The 16001-nt window shown below is 43.3% G+C and overlaps 1 protein-coding gene across 2 annotated transcripts in view; it reads left to right on the top strand.

The window, feature by feature from the left end:
* Ttll4 (tubulin tyrosine ligase like 4) overlaps positions 1 to 9888 on the top strand; it is a 37485-nt gene extending 27597 nt beyond the window's left edge. For both annotated transcript variants that reach the window (XM_076931655.1, XM_034498194.2), the window contains 5 exons: positions 1438 to 1540; positions 2146 to 2356; positions 2495 to 2565; positions 2935 to 3020; positions 3389 to 9888. In XM_076931655.1, the coding sequence (XP_076787770.1) occupies positions 1438 to 1540; positions 2146 to 2356; positions 2495 to 2565; positions 2935 to 3020; positions 3389 to 3647 (730 nt within the window). In that variant the 3' untranslated portion in view covers positions 3648 to 9888. The remainder of the gene's footprint in view (positions 1 to 1437; positions 1541 to 2145; positions 2357 to 2494; positions 2566 to 2934; positions 3021 to 3388) is intronic.
* Positions 9889 to 16001: the final 6113 nt, after the last annotated feature.

The raw sequence follows: 16001 nt of genomic DNA, 5'->3' as shown, positions 1-16001 counted from the left end.
GAGAAAACTAGCTGAGCTGAGGTGGATAAAGTGTTGTGACAAGAATTTTCGTCTGGGGTATTCCCAGCAGAATGGGAACCTTGTCTAGGAGAAATGTTCCAAATCAGAGAAAGGTGTTCCTTGTCCTTGTGATTGGGACCCAGTGGAAGTGAGTCCCTGGTACACTGGTATGCTTTGTAGCAATAGTAGACAAGGCAGGGTGCTCAGGGTGACACACTCAGCAGACCAGTTTGGCCACGCAGTAGGCTCTAGGAGACAGAAACCAAGAAATGAGGAGCTAGACTCTAGAGTTTGAACTGAGGGCAAATATAGTGGGTGGCAAAAGCCAGCAGAAACAAAGGATCCGTATATACTTTAGGAGAGTAAGATCAGCAGCTTGGTTTGCAGCAGCAAGGCTTTTGGAAGGGAACTCACTTATGCCACTCATGGAGTTTTGGCACCAGATGGATGAAAATGAGCTCAGTAAAGAAAAGCTGCTTCATGGGTGAAAAGGGAGAAGTTTATTCTGAAGTGCCAAGGTTGTCTCCCGAGAGAAGTGATGGGGAAAGGTTCTGTGGTCCCATGGAGAGGGAGCTTGTGAGCCTGGGTGAGCATTGTGAGCACGGACTGAATGAGACTAGAGGCTAGAACTGACCTGACAAGTTAATAAGCACCAGAGTCATGTTAAAGAAAGAACTAATAGATCCCTTTTTCTAGAGATAAGGAGAATGACTCCTTTTTTAGTGAGTAGTAACTTTCTTCAAGCCCCTGAAGGAATGCCGGCTTCTGTCTAAATGCCTAACTTTGAGAAAAAGAATTTCTTCAGGGACCAGACACATGTCCCCCGAGTTGAGCTCAGGTCATCAGCTTAGTGGTAAGCACCCTTACCCACTGAGCCATCTCACTGGCCTTCCGGCCATTTTCATATCTCAGTGACCGAGCCATGTAGTGGCCCATGTCTATAATCCCATAAATCAGGAGGCAGCAGGAGTGACCCAAAATCAAGGCTAGTTTTGGACTACTTAGTGAGTTCCTAGCCATCCTGAGTTCCAGAGTTTCTCTCAAAAAGTTAAAAACAATATATAAAGTGATACAGCGATCGTAGTGATGTGGGTAGTGAAAGTGAAGCACCAGAGAGCCTCTTGCATAGGGTCCTGCACGCGATAGAACTTGGTCTGTAGAGTGTGTTAACTGAAGCATCCCATCCATGGTCAGGCTTACTCCAGCTTCTTCTGTCAAACTAGTGAGCCTTGCATCTTTTGGTCATTGTGGGCACTTAGTTGTGTGTAACAAGCTGTTTGAATGTAGTACACTTTAGAGTGATCTAGGTATGGGACAAGTGAGTATCTCCTTGTGTCTCCACCTGTGTTTGGGAAGGTCTTGACTGAATCCTCTTGAGTTTTGACAGCACAAGAAGCTGCTGACCTGTCTTTTGGTTTTTGTCTACGTCTGCCGTAGCCTGCCAAGCTCTCCTAGAGACAAATGTCAAATGACTCCAGAACACTTCACTGCACAGAAGATGAAGAAAGCCTATTACCTGACCCAGAAAATTCCTGACCAGGTAGGAAACGTATCTTCCCTCTGGTTACCAACAGCCATCGGTCAAGCAGCAAGACTCCAGGGAGATGAGCTTTCTGTCTAGATCAGAGTTTCTTACCAAGAAGTGGGATGATGCAGTGCACAGGGATCCGTTGACATGTGCATCTTTCTGGCAGCGTGGATGGTTGTCACTGTGCTCTTAGTGCTGTGCTTTACTGGTTCACTCCTGTGAGAAACATCAACCTTTAACCCTTTGACTTCTTCCCAAGAGCCATTGCAGACCTAGGAGGATTGAGTTCCTCAAAGCAGGTATGGGGTCTGGGTATGAGAAAGGTAGGATGGGCTGCCAAATCTGAGCTGCTGCGTGCTAGCCTTGATTCAACAACACACTCTTTCATTCAGCCCAAGTTGTCCCTTGACTCTAGCCAAGAGTGTCTTCCTCCAGGAGCTCAGTTTGTTGGATTTAGAAACATGTCTACCTCAGATCAGGTGTTGTTTGTAGTCTCACGGGAGTCCTGGAGACTTAGAGCACCAGAGCTTTCTTCCCTACCCTAGCTGCTTGTTTCAATGCCTGTGTCTCTCATTGTCTGTCACATTGTCCTTCTCCCTATTCCTTGGCACACACAGGAGTTCTATGCATCTGTGCTGGATGTCTTGACACCAGATGATGTTCGGGTTTTGGTGGAGATGGAAGACGAGTTTTCTCGTCGTGGTCAATTTGAAAGAATTTTTCCTTCCCGAATCTCTTCTCGCTATCTCCGGTTTTTTGAGCAGCCACGATATTTCAACATTCTCACCACCCAGTGGGAACAGAAGTACCATGGAAACAAGCTCAAAGGTGATAAGCCTTTCTGGCCCACAGGAGGCCATATTTAGTAGAGTAAATCCCATTAGGCCAAGAAATAGGTTTCTCTGGACAGGAGGTGGGCAATTGATTGTTCCCCGTTAAGTCCCAGCCTCTGCTCATCTTGTCCAGGAGTAGATCTGCTGCGGAATTGGTGCTACAAAGGCTTCCACACGGGGATCGTCTCTGACTCAGCCCCTCTGGTAAGTGATGCCATGCAGGAACACAGCTTTTTCTCAGCTCCTGAGTGTATGATGGTTGGCCTATGTGTACCCTCCTTTCCTCATTCCTGGTCCCACCTTTTCGTCTCGCTTTCAAGGATGTAGTTACTCACAAAATGCCCTGGGTGCCTATCTTTGAAGGATCAAAAAGTGATCAGTAACTTTAACTTTATGATTCTTTGGGGAGAGAACCAAGAGTTATTCACATGACTCCATGATGTAGTATAGGGCAGGTGAGAACCCTGTGTTCACAGGTGAGAGTGGCAGACCTGAGCAAGAATTCCCAAGACCCTGAGCATTCCTTCTTGAACTCAGCCTGCCCCCTTAAACTCACTGCTTCCTTTGTTATAGTGGTCTCTGCCAACATCGCTCATGTCTGCCTCAAAGGGTGATGGGACACCGAATTCTGTCAGCAGATCAGAGCACAGCAAGTCAAGGTGAGTACTAGTTCAGCAAGAGAAGGCTTTTGGAGTTGGGGAGTCTCTTTCCTCTTTCCCCAGATCATGTCAGTGAGAGGAACTCTCCACCTGGCAGTTGGTACGAGTATCAGAATCTGCAGCCACATAGACAGCCACAGTATCCTCCCACATGGAGAGCCACAGTCCTCCCACATAGACAGCCACAGTATCCTCCCACATGGACAGCCACAGTATCCTCCCACATGGACAGCCACAGTATCCTCCCACATGGACAGCCACAGTATCCTCCCACATGGACAGCCACAGTATCTTCCCACATAGGCAGACACACACAGTATCCTCCCGTGCTGTGCTAGTCTTAACCTCAGCTATGATTTCCCCTTCAGAAAGAAGAGCTGCTCTGAGGGAAACATGCTGTCCTCTGATGATGGGTCAACACCCAAGCCCAAGAAGAGTCAAGCTGGCCTGTCCCCCATATCCAGGAAGACTTTATCCTCAAAGAGCAATGAGAACACCAGCAAACAGTCCAAGCGCTCTACCCAGGGGTTACCTGTCCTCAAGTACTCTGGGCAGAGTTCCAGACTTTCTGCTTCTTCTGCTTCCCAGTCAGTTGCTGACTCCCGCCTGACTACTGTGAGCCCATGACTGGTCCTGCACAGGAGCACTCAGCTACCTCAAGGGAACCAGCCTGCTGACCAGCCTGAGCCTCTACCCCGCCTCCACTTTGCCCCTCATCAGAGTATTTTTGAAGTGGTTCTATTGTAGATATGGGCATCTGGAGGGCTGGAGGGGTGGTGGTGATGGGGAGAAGGTGAGGAAGGTTCACCCTCTGTCACCTTACTGCCTGGCTGGCACCTCATATCTCAGTAGAGAAGCCAGTGACAGCCAAGCAGCCTTATAAAGCAGGGTTTGGTTTCTACACTGAGAGCCATGTGTGATTTATTTGAGGCCCTGGTAAAGGGTTTGAGTTGTAACTTAAGAGGAGAAAACAGCCAAACACAAAAGTCTCTTGTTCTATAACTGAGAGGAATTCTTGAAGGTTCTGATTTCCTTAGGACCTCTGTCCCCTACTTATCCTTGTCTTGAAGAGACAGTTTTAGAAACCTTCAGACTTCTTCAAAGACGAGCAGGAGAAACCATGGCAGGCTATAGCCCTTTCCTGGCCTCCTGGTCTTGGGGTGACTTCCATAGCATATCTCCATTTAAGCTTCCACCTAGTGAGTAGCTCCCCATCTTCTGTGAGTCTCCAGGGCTCCAGTGAAGGGTCCTGATCATTTTAGATGCTGCTGTGTAGAGGAAGGTGGAATGAGCTGTTTTCCTCAGTGTGGGGAGCTCTGTAGTCTCTTTGCTTTGAGCAGGGTTTGGTGCCTTGGTGGGCACATTTCAGCATAGTCACTCTTATAGGACAGGCTTCTCTGACAGTTAATATTCAGCTGTATCTACCTCCAGCCTGGACTCAGTCCACGCTGAGCACTGAATAAACACTGACTGAGTGAACTCTGCATACAGATTTCCAAGGTCACTGGCCTCTGAAGCACTACTGTTCTCCCCAGTGTGGGGAAGGAACCCAAGGAGGCCAAGATGGGACAGTTTGGATTGGAAGAGGTTTCACTATAACCATGGTCCTCCTTAGCCTAATGTTTCCCAGCACTCACCTCCCTGGGACCTGTAGTCTCTAGTTTTCTCAGCAGAGGGGCATACAAGAAGCCAATTGGCCTTGTATCTGATAAGCAAGACTTGCCCTTTGTACACCAAGCTGGCCATCTCTGCTTTCCTTGTCCTCATTCTTCTGAGTTTTGGAAAGAGGAAGACTTCTTTCCACTGGCTCCTGGAGTCCTTGGCCAGTTGGCATGGAGCCCGATAAGAGAAACCCAGCTGAGTTCAAGGCCACAGAGTAGGTGAACTTGACGGTCAGTCCTAATGCTGTGTTGACAGTTGTGAAGAAAGCTAGATAACAAAGTCCTTGGCAGTGCTTCCTGCTCAATGATAAAGGCTTCAAAGTCAGACCATAGTGAGAGAGTCCAAGCCGTTCTGGAAAATCTGTTCTGATATCAACAGCCAACACCCTTAGCCTGGTTATAGTATCCTAGTGCACATGTGACAAAGGGGCCTGTTTTAGCTGATGTACTCCTCAAAAGTAGACTCTTAATTCCTCAGCCTGCCCTCTGAGAGTCTCCATCATAGTCAGTTTCCAACTCTTCAGCTGTAGAGAAAGTCCAGCACTGACCAGCACAGTAGCTGCCTGGAGTCCACCAGAGGGAGGGCCCTGGGGATCCCCTGAGGAGACAGCAGTACACTGGCAGTTCTGTTTTGTGTTCTGGGGTGACCCAGCCTTGCCTGGGACTTGTAATCTTTGCCTCAAAAATGCCAGATTGTCTGGGTGTTGTGCTCAGCTGAATACGCAGTGTTCGGTCTCTGTTACATTTGAAGGCTGGTAGATCTGTTATGCTAGTGGGAGAAAAGATAGGGCTTGTATATCACATTTCATTTTCAGGAGTGTGAAATCTAAGTTACTTCACATGCATGTTTTAGCACTGGCTTGTCAACAAACAATAGTATTCAGCTGAATGAAGAATTTTTTTAAGTAATAGCTTTTGAAAGTTTTAAATTTGTAAGTGTACTGGAATGCACATTTATCAGTGTTGATTTCCCCAAGTTGGTAAGTTACCCAGCCTCTGGAGGAAGGGAGGCAAAGGCTTCTGAGACAAGGAATGAAGCAGTCTTTTCCTGTGTAGTAGGAACACGAGACCTACCCTGCAGGGTTGTTTAGTAAGCTAGGCCAAAGGACTGGGGAGTGGAGTTTCCGGTTTGTTGGTTTATTATCCAAACATTGTTCTGTGCAAGAAATGTAAAACAATCTTTCCTTGAAACTGGGTGTGGTAGCTCATCCCCTTAATCCTAGCACTCTGGGAAGGCAGAGGTGGGCAGATAAAACCTTTAAAGAAGGGAAACAGGTACAGAGATCTCAAGACAAGGCCAGAACAGTATCTGTCACCCTTCACCTAGAGCTTGCCAAAGCACAATTTTCATTATTCCCTCAAATCTTATCACTCTAGTGGGAGTCTCTTGTCTGGCTTCATCTTACAGCATCCCGGGAAAGGGAGCATTAAACATGAGTATGTATGTGAAGTGATAATTTGGTTCTCCCAAGATCCTTGATTGGCAAAGATTAACAAGAGTATCTAGGACAAAAACAGCATAGAAGACAGACCTGAGGACTGCTGTGTGGACCTAGCAGCTACCAGGGGATTGTCTCACTTCAGGCCCATTGTCAGGGTGGCAGCTCTTTTGCTGAACGTGACATCCCATCACCATAGCCAAAGAACATTCTTGGTGGCGTCTGTGGCTGAAGGTCAGTGACGGGCCTCATCCACACAGTGATTTCCACTTCCTTCTACTGAATCAGTTACCTGGGATAGGATGATGGTCAAAGGCTCTAGGGAACTTCCCCTGTTGGCTTCTTGAACTTCGTGAACTGATAACTGCTCCAACAGATGTCTAGTTTGCTCTGGGCCTGGAAACAATGGTTTTTAGAGAGCTACATCTTGTTGTTTGGAATTTTGATCCAAGCCTCTCCAGCAGTGCTTAGCCTTGAGCATTTATCTGTAGTCCCTGGGGGCCAGCCTGTGCTCATTTAGCTTCTTCTGTCAGCTTCGGATCAGTGGAAGCAGCAAGAGGTCATAGAGTTTCTTATGTGAATGAACGATCACAACAGAACCAGTAGCCATGTGACATTCTAAGACCTATCTGTGCTTTAGCCATCAGAATGGTCTGAGATTGGGAACACCAGCGATAACCACAGAAGTCAACATTTGAAATGTGTCTATATCTTATAAATTTCAGTTTAGGAACCAGGGATATCAGTTTCTTAGATGTAGTTATGGGGATTAAATTGTGTATAAAACATCTTTTTTAAAGTGCCTCACAGTGCAGATTTCAAATCCTAAAATATCAAATGATTTCCCCCAAACCATTTCCTCAGTAGCAGGAGCAGCGCCAGGCATTATTGCATTGTTCTTAGCTTAGCAGTTCTGTGGCTGAGCTGTGACAGCTCAGCAGATGTGCTCAGGCCTGTGGTAGCGGTGTTTGATAGCACCAGGCTTTTTTGTTAGTGTTCCTAAACTGTGCAACTATTTGCATAATGTTTACATTGTGTTGGGTGTGGTAGTTAATCTAGACTCCATTTGAAGTTCACAGAAGGAGGTGTGCAGGTTAAATTTTAGCAGCAAATGGCAACTCCATTTTACCTAAGGGATTAAAAAATCTGTGTGCTCTGGTATCTGAGAAGTCCTAGAACCAGTTCCAACAGAGGCTGGAGAACTGTGCTATGACTCCGTCTGTGGGAGATCAGAGCTGAAGATTTGTTTAAGGTAATTAGCTTAAGAGTTTAGAACCCTATCTGCTGCCAGAGAGGCACAAGTGAAATGTAACACTAAATGGCCCAACAACTGGAATGCCAGTGTCTGGAAATGCAGAGCCATTGGTAGGAATGCCTGTATCGATGGCAAGGGCGCACAGGTCCATTGATGGTTTGGTAGTTTCTTAAAGAGTAGAACAGCCCATGTGGCCAGCAATCAGTCAAAGAACAAGTTATGTAGTAGACACTGTCTAAACATCAGAAAGGAAAAACTAATGCCACAACTGGGGTGATCTCTTCAGTACTGTGCTAAGTGAAAAGCCAGAAGCAAGCCTATCTGAAGATTCCAGTCTAGAAAAGGAAACAGCTCACAGAAGGCAGGGATTCCTGGGGGACTATAGATGGAGGGAATGGGATTGACTCTAAAGAGGCACGTGGGAATATTCTTTGTCTTAATTGTGGTTGCGGTAACAACTGCATATAGTTGGCCAACCCGAAAACTGTCCTGCTAAAATAAGTATTATACATAAATTTTATAAATAAAGCTGATTTTCTTTCTTTTTTTTCAATGTTGGGATCTAACCCAGGGTCTCTAGGTAAGTGTACTGCTGAGCCACACTCCCTGGCCCAATTCTGATTAAGGAATAATACACACACACACACACACACACACACACAGAGAGAGAGAGAGAGCGAGCCATTACCACTCTGTTGACATGTAGAAATTAAAGCCATGGTCACAATGAGGTAATGAGTGCAGTTAAGATTGAAAGACAGCTGTGATCAGTTGGAGTGGACAAAGCCATTGCAGCTCGCATATGACTTGTGTGAGCATAAGATGTTGGTCATAGTTGAACCCTTGTAGTTATTTATAAAGAGCATATCTACCTGTGACCCAAAACACTGAGCGAAGCCAGATATAGGAGGACATATTGTATGATTTGCTGTCATCTGGAGAGAAACTCAGCAGTGACTGCTGAAGTCAGCAGTGGTTGCCAAGGAAGAACCTTATGGGGTAATAGCAACTCTTTACCTTGGCTATTGGTTTTGTGGTTAACATGATTGTTAAAACACTGAACTGTGCATGTAAGACCCATGCAATTGTAGACAGCATTTTATAATTGATGTGTTAAATTAGCATTTTAAGTGTACATTTCAGTGGTATTCATTATATTTATATTGTACAACTTTTACTTCCCCTAGTTTTAGAGTATTTTTCTAAACTTGAAAACAAACTGCCCACTAAGCAGATGCTCCTCCTTCCCTCCTGTTTCCCCTGCTCTCTGGTCTATAATCACCAATCTTTCAGTTTTTGTAGGTTCACCCTTTCTGGATATTATACATAAATAGAATTGTGATCTTTTGTATCTGGCTTATCTGACTTAGCATGATTTCAATGTTCATTTTGTAAAACAAGTCGACACTTCATTCCTTTTTATTATCAGTACATGTTAATGGTGGAAACTGATTGGCCTTGCCTGACATTTTCATCATAGTTATTTATCTCCCATGTCCCTTTCCTCTTCACTGACAGTCGTTGTATGTATGTATGTGTGTGCACTTTGAATAAAGGCTACGCTAGTGTGAGAAAAGGGTGTGTGAGGGAAGGCTTTTTTTTTTAATACATTTATTTTTAATTTGTATGTGCAGATGTCCTCAGAGGCCAGAGAGGTCAGATCCCTTTGGAGCCTGAGTTACAGGCAGTCCTAAGCCACCTGATTTGGGTGCTGGGAACCATGCTTGGGGCCTCTGCAACAATTGTACATGCTCTTAACCACTGAGCCATCTCTTCAACCCTCAAAACTTTTGGTTTAGTTTGCTTCTGTTTGGTTTCATATCCTAGGCCTTGAACTTACATCAGTCCTCTTACCTAGTCCTTCTGAGTACTGGAATTACAGGTGTGTGCCGACACACCCAGCTTTGGTGTTTATCTTTTTGAGCTTGTCTTATTTTGCTTAACATCATGGTCTCCTGTTCCATCCATTTTCCTGCAGATGACACAATTGTGTTCTATATAGGTGAACAAATGCCATTGTGGACATGTGCTGCATTATCTGTGGTGCCTGCCTGTACTGTGTCATTCAGAGATGGAAGGGTCTCTGCTGTGTGTGAGAGTCCTCCAGATGCATTCCCAGGAGTAGACTTGGGCTGTATGGTAGTTCTAGTTTTCCATTTCTGAGGAAACTCCATATTTCATTTCCACAGTGGCCATACTAATTACATCCCACCAGTGTGAGTGTTCTTTTCCCCATCATTTTCAATAGCATTTGTTTTCTTACTGATAGCCAGTCTGACTGGGAGAAATGCAATCTCAACATACCTTTGGTTTATATTTCCCTGATAGTTAATGACACTGGACAGTTTTTAAGATGTATTTATTGGCCATTAACATTTTTTTAAATTAAGTAATAATGCAACTGTCTGTAATTCTTTTGGGGAACTGTCTGTTCAGTCTCTTTGCCCATTTATTGATTAGCTCTTTGGGGGATGTTGGTATTTGATTAAAAAACAACAACAACAAAAAAAAAACTTAGTTCTTTATGTATTCCAAATATTAATCTGATCACGGGTGAAACTGGCAGAGACTCCATGTTCCACGTACTTTGATGTTAGAAATTTTTTCTTAAAAAATAATTTACTTAAACATACCAGGAAGTATAAAGAAAATAAAATGTATGATTTATCACCATTACCAACTTTCCATGCATCCTTCTAGTCACGTGAGAGAGTTGCTGACTTGTTTTTGTCTCTTCTTAATTAAATGTCAGCATTTTAGTGAAACCCCATGCTTTTACCAATGTCTCTGTGTCCATCATGGCTTGACACTTCGACCTGACTCTGGCAAGTGAGGGAATGAAGGACAGACATGCAGTGATACAGAAAAACTGGGCTCATATGGGCTGTGCTGTCTCTGATAGAGCACACAGCCTACACCACAATGATGAAACTCGGCTTGTTTATTATGTAGAGCACAGGGTGGGAGGGAACAGCTGGAGGATAACACCTGGAAGGAGGAAACTGTAATTGCTGGGGTTTTGCACACTGGTCAATCCTTCCTAAACATTTGTACTTGCACACTGTCAACATTCACACTAGACTGTCAACTAGAAGGTTTTGTTGTTCTGGACAGTCTGAGGCATTGAGTCCTTGGTAAGGCTGTGCCCATAGTAACAATACACACATTCAGAGCTTCCTCAGCTCCCCATTCAGTATCTCTTGTTCTAGTAAACTCTTCTGTTCAAGCTAAGTATCCTAACTGGGCATTGTGGCATATGCCTATAATCCCAGCAGAGGTAGAGGCAGGAAAATCACAGCAAGTTAGAGGCTACCCTGGTCTACATAGAGACTTTTAGGTCAACTAGGGTTATTCAGTGGAACCCTGCCTCAAAAACAAACCAAACAAAATACTCCAAGCCAGAAGATAGGAAGCCTTATCCCTAAGTGCTTAGAACTTCCCAGTGTCTTTCCTTCCTTCCTTCCTTTCCTTCTTGCCATTCTTTTTGAATATTGACAGTTATTTTTATTGTTACACAAAAAGCACCTTTAGCAAGTCAATTTCTACATACAAAAACTCAAAAAAGTTTGTCTTGAAAGATTTAGCACCTATGCAATCCTCAGCCATAGGAGACTTCTTGGTTTACCATTCGGGACTCCAGACTATGTTATACACGTCTCTTAAAAGAATAGCCCCATAAAATCTCAGAAGTCATTGATAAAAAGCCACTTCAGAGCTTGAGTGCCATCACTCCAGATGCCTGTTGTTCAACCTTGTCCCACACATTTAAGACATTTATCTCACTGTTCTATGATCTTCTCAAGTGTAATCCATACTCTCTTTCTTTTTTTTTTAAATTATCTTTATTCTTTTTTACAGTCCAGTCTTTTTTTACAGATCGCACTTGCAGGCCCAGTCACGGAGGGTGCAGCAGCTGGATCATTTCATGGCATTCTCTTTAGAAATATACCACAGCAGAGGACAAAAATAGTCCCTTTCTTTGTAAAGATTAAGGATCAGACATAGAACTGTTAAGAACAAGCAGAAGAAACATATTCTAAACATAAGGGGAACAAAGTTTAAGGTTCCAGGTTCTAGGGCAGCTGGGGACTCCCAATAGCTGGAAAGCTGCTGTTATTAGGAGTTCAGTTGTCTGAGTCCAGCTATTTTAAACACATTTTTATCTTGCTGGCAGAATTAAACTAAGTTCATGTTCCGGGCCCAGGAACCAACTCCTATCCTGATTGGTGGAGAAATGTCGCAATAACTTGGTACAAATGTTTATGATTTGCCAGCTTAAATATTCTGTGGTCTTCTGGCTCGTTGTTGCAGTTAGAGTCTGTTCTGAGGCCCTAATTAATCAGTAGCGGCTTGATTACAATAAATGTTTGTCATCTGCATTGACCTGGTATTTGAGTTATGTTGCATTTAAGTGGATCACACAACAAAATGGGGTTTTTAGAGAGCGGAATAAATGAAGGGACTCTGGCCAGTTTAAACATGGCAAACAGCTCTGGCAGGCTCTGTCTTGCTAAAAACCTGTTAGATTACATTCCTAAAGCTGGCCACCAAGGTTTTCTCTTATTTGGCCACTTCTACTTCTGATGTTGAATACCAAGGTTCAACTATCAAAGTATTGAAGGCCAGCAATCAAAAAGCCCCCTTTGTTTCACCTAATCCACATACCAAATCAAAATTAAACACCTCTTCCTAACACGGTTTCCCGTTTTACCTTTATAAACCACTGTTTTCCTATGGCCCATGTCTGTCTCCTCTCTGCCCAGAGACACTCCTTTTTTCCTCTCCAGGATGAATACCCCTGCCCCCTCTCCCTTGTTCCCTTCCCCTTCTCTCTTGTCCTCTATCTCCTGCCTTTGTCTCTTATTCCATGCCCTCTGTCCCTCTGGAGTAAATAAATAAATCTCTTTGTGCTAAGAACTTGGTCTGTGGAGTCCTGGGTTCATTCTTTCAATAAGCCCCACAAACCATTGGATTATTGACAGCCTGTTTTCTTTGCTCTAAAGCAGTGGTTGTCAACCTGTGGGTTGTGACATATCAGATATCCTGCATATCAGATATTTGTTAGGATTCATAACAGCAGCAAAATTACAGTTATGAAGCAGCAACGAAAATAATTCTATGGTTGGAGGTCACCACAACTCGAGGAACTGTATTAAAGGGTCACAGTGATAGGAGGATTGAGAACCGCTGCTCTAAAGAATAGAAGAATCATTCAGGTTGTAGAGCTGAGGTCAGAAAGAAAAGTACTCATAGTCACAGAAGCTCTGTGGCTCCTGTCCGGCTTGAGTAAACAGTAACAAAAATAGACTGATAATGGGAACAAAAGTAAACATGGAGATCAATGGAATTGAATAGGAGACCCAGATGCAACCCATGCACCTATTGGAAAACAGTCCCATCAAAGGAAGACCTACAACGAAAGCTTTAAAATGCAGAAAAATTTGAAGATACTAGAAGATGAAAGACCTCTCATTCTCAAAACTGGTAGAATTAACATTGTAAAGATGATTGTTACCTAAAGTGCTCTACAAATTCCAATGAACACAACCCAAGAACATGTAAATTAACATAATAGATTAGAGAATGAGGAAGAAAAATCATGTGACTGCATACACAAGATGTTCAAGAACAGTACCAAAGATATGTTTTGGAGAAAAGGCAAGTCTCTTCACCCAATAGTCTGGCTAACTGGACAACTGTAAGTAGAAGAACAGAGCAAGATCCCTGTTGCCTGCTATACAGAAATGAACACGAGGCTGGAGAGATGGCTCAGCAGTTTAGACAGCTTGCTGCTCTTGCAGAGGACCTAGGGGCAGTTCCCAGCATCCATGTGGTAGAGTCTGTAAACTCTAATTAATTAAAGGGGATTTGATACCCTTTTCTGGTTTCTGAGAGCTGAACGGGTGTAGTGCACATTGTAGGAATGTATACATACATACATACATACATACATACATACATACAAGCAGCTACATATACATAAGTTAAATTTTTTCTTCAGAAATGACAGAGACAAGAACTTTCTTCTTTTCTCTCTCTCTTTCTCTTTCTCTCTTTCTCTCTCTCTTTCTTTCTTTCTTTCTTTCTTTCTTTCTTTCTTTCTTTCTTTCTTTCTTTTTCTTTCAACCGGGTTTGTCTATGTAGTCCTGGCTGTCCTGGAACTTGCTTTGTAGACCAGGCTGGCCTGGAACTCAGAGGTCTGTTGCCTCTACTTCCCTAGTGCTGAGATTAAAAGTGGCTACCCTCACTACAGAGCACAACCAGATAAGAAAGACCTTTCTGAAAAGGACTCCAATAGTCCAAGAAATAATAACAAGAATTGACAAGTAAAATCATAAAATTAAAAAGCTTTTGAACAGCAAAGGGAAAAGAATGACGATACAGCCTGCAGAATGGAAAACTACTCATGTGATAGAGAATTGATAGCCAGAATATACAAACTCCCAAAACTAAAAATGGCTGGCCAGAAAATGTATTTTAAAAACAAATAAATAAAGAAAGAAAGAAAGAAAGAAAGAAAGAAAGAAAGAAAGAAAGAAAGAAAGAACAATTACTGGTGTAATTCCCAGTGTGCTGTGTGCTGTTTGCCTCCTGCTTGTGGCTCAGGATGCAATCTTTTAGCTACTGCTCCCAGCTGCCTGTCACCCTGCTTTACCATCATGGACTCTAACACCCTGGAACTATAAGCCCAATTATACTTTTTTACAAGTTGCCTTGGTTATGGTGTCTCAACACAACAATAGAAAAGAAACTAATATAGTTCCCTCTAGATATCCATTCATGAATGGGCATATACACACGTCAACATGCACATACACAAAGAATATGTGTGTGTGTGTGTGTGTGTGTGTGTGTGTGTGTGTGTGTGTTTAATACACAGAAGTAGAAGGGACTGTTTGGGAAAGGGGGGACAGGCAGAAAACAGCTGGCAAGAGAGGCTGAGAGAAGTGAACAGGTGTGCCCACTTCCACATGTAATGAGCCTTTCCTTTATAAAGATGCATAATTTATGCCAATAAACAGCCCTTCATCTCCTTGGGCCGATACTGCCTTGAGGACTTGCCCAATGCTTTCCTTACTTGCTGCAGGTAATGAGCCTCTTTAATTGTCTAGTTGTGCTTACAGCTTTGGCATTTCCTAAGAGGCTGACCCTCTGCACTGCGTTAAAAAGATGAACCTTAGAATAAATAAGAATGCCACACCTGGCTGCATTAGCTGTCAGTCCAGTTATTTGAAATCAGTATGCCTGTTTCTTTATTCTGGGTGGCAAAGAAAAAAAAATCTCCACATGTTGTTGAACCTGCTTTAGTGTCTTTCTGGTTCCTACATTTTCTGGTTAAATCATCATTGAGCCTGTGTTTGTTTCTTATCTCCTTTGGGACAGGGTCTCATGTAATGTCTGATGGCCTCAGAACTCGCTGTGCAGCTAAGGATGCCAGGGATTAAGCATAGGACTTCATTATCCTAGGGAAGTTCTCTTCCACTGAGCTGTATCCCCAATCCCTGTATTTAATTTGCATGAGTCTTGTTTTTCATTAAAAAATAAAATCAGGTTTATTCATTTTATCTTATGTAATTTTTTCCTTGCATGCATATATGTGAACTATGTGTGTGTTTGGTTCCCATGGAAATTGGAAGAGGACAGTTGATCCCTGGAGTCATGAATGGCTGTGAACCACCACACAGGTGCTGGGAAGCGAACCCAAGTGCTCTACAACAACCACAAGTGCTCTTAATTGCTGAGCCACATCTATAGCCTCGTGTTTTTAACTTTTTGGAAACTACACTTCTAGCCAGGCATGGTGGTACACACTTTTAATCTCAGCACTTGGAGGCAGAAGCAGGCAGGTCTCTTGAGTTCCAGGCCAGTCTGGTCTACAGAACAAGTTCCAGGATAGTTGTGGCTACACAGAGAAACCCTGTCTCAAACCAACCAAACAACCCAACAACAACAAAAGAAAACGATACTTTTAATATCCATAAAACAAAGAGTTCATGAAACATTCCTTTTTATTTCTTGCAGTAAAATTTCTGTCCCATTTTATTCTTTTTGCTTTATTGAAATATTCTGAAGCCAGGCCATGTGGTGGGCAGTCTTTTTTTTTTTAAATAAAAATGTAAGAATTTATGGTATACGTATGGGTGTTTCCTACATATTGTCTGGCACCACTTGCATGCTTGGTGCAGGCAGAGGAGTTTGGGAGGCTGTGAGCCACCACTCTGGAAGAGCAGCCATCTCTTCAGCCCTTCCTTCTTTTAAAATTTTGTTGCTGCTATTAGTTTTTGTTTTGTTTTGTTTGAGACAGAGTTTGATTATCTAACTCTAGCTGACCTGGAATTTGCTATGCAGGACTGGCCTGACACTCACAGAGTTCTGCCTCTGCCTCACAAATGCTGGAATTAAAGGTTTGCGCCACCATAATTTGTTTATACAAAATCTTTAATCTCCGCACTTAATGGGGCAGGAAGGTGGGAGAATTGAGCCGAGCCTGGCCTAAACGTCTTAAAACAAAACAAAACAAAACAAAACCCAGGAAAACGAAAACAAAATCAAATCCCTAAATCTGTTCTCAAAAGCGGTGGTGACACTCTTTAAAAAAATAATAATAATAATCTTTAGTGCCGCA

The sequence above is a fragment of the Arvicanthis niloticus genome, chromosome 3 (genome assembly GCF_011762505.2).
Source record: "Arvicanthis niloticus isolate mArvNil1 chromosome 3, mArvNil1.pat.X, whole genome shotgun sequence".
NCBI classification, from domain to species: domain Eukaryota; kingdom Metazoa; phylum Chordata; class Mammalia; order Rodentia; family Muridae; genus Arvicanthis; species Arvicanthis niloticus.
The sequence above is the reverse complement of the archived record's forward strand: the minus strand, read 5'-3'. Positions and strand labels throughout refer to the sequence as shown.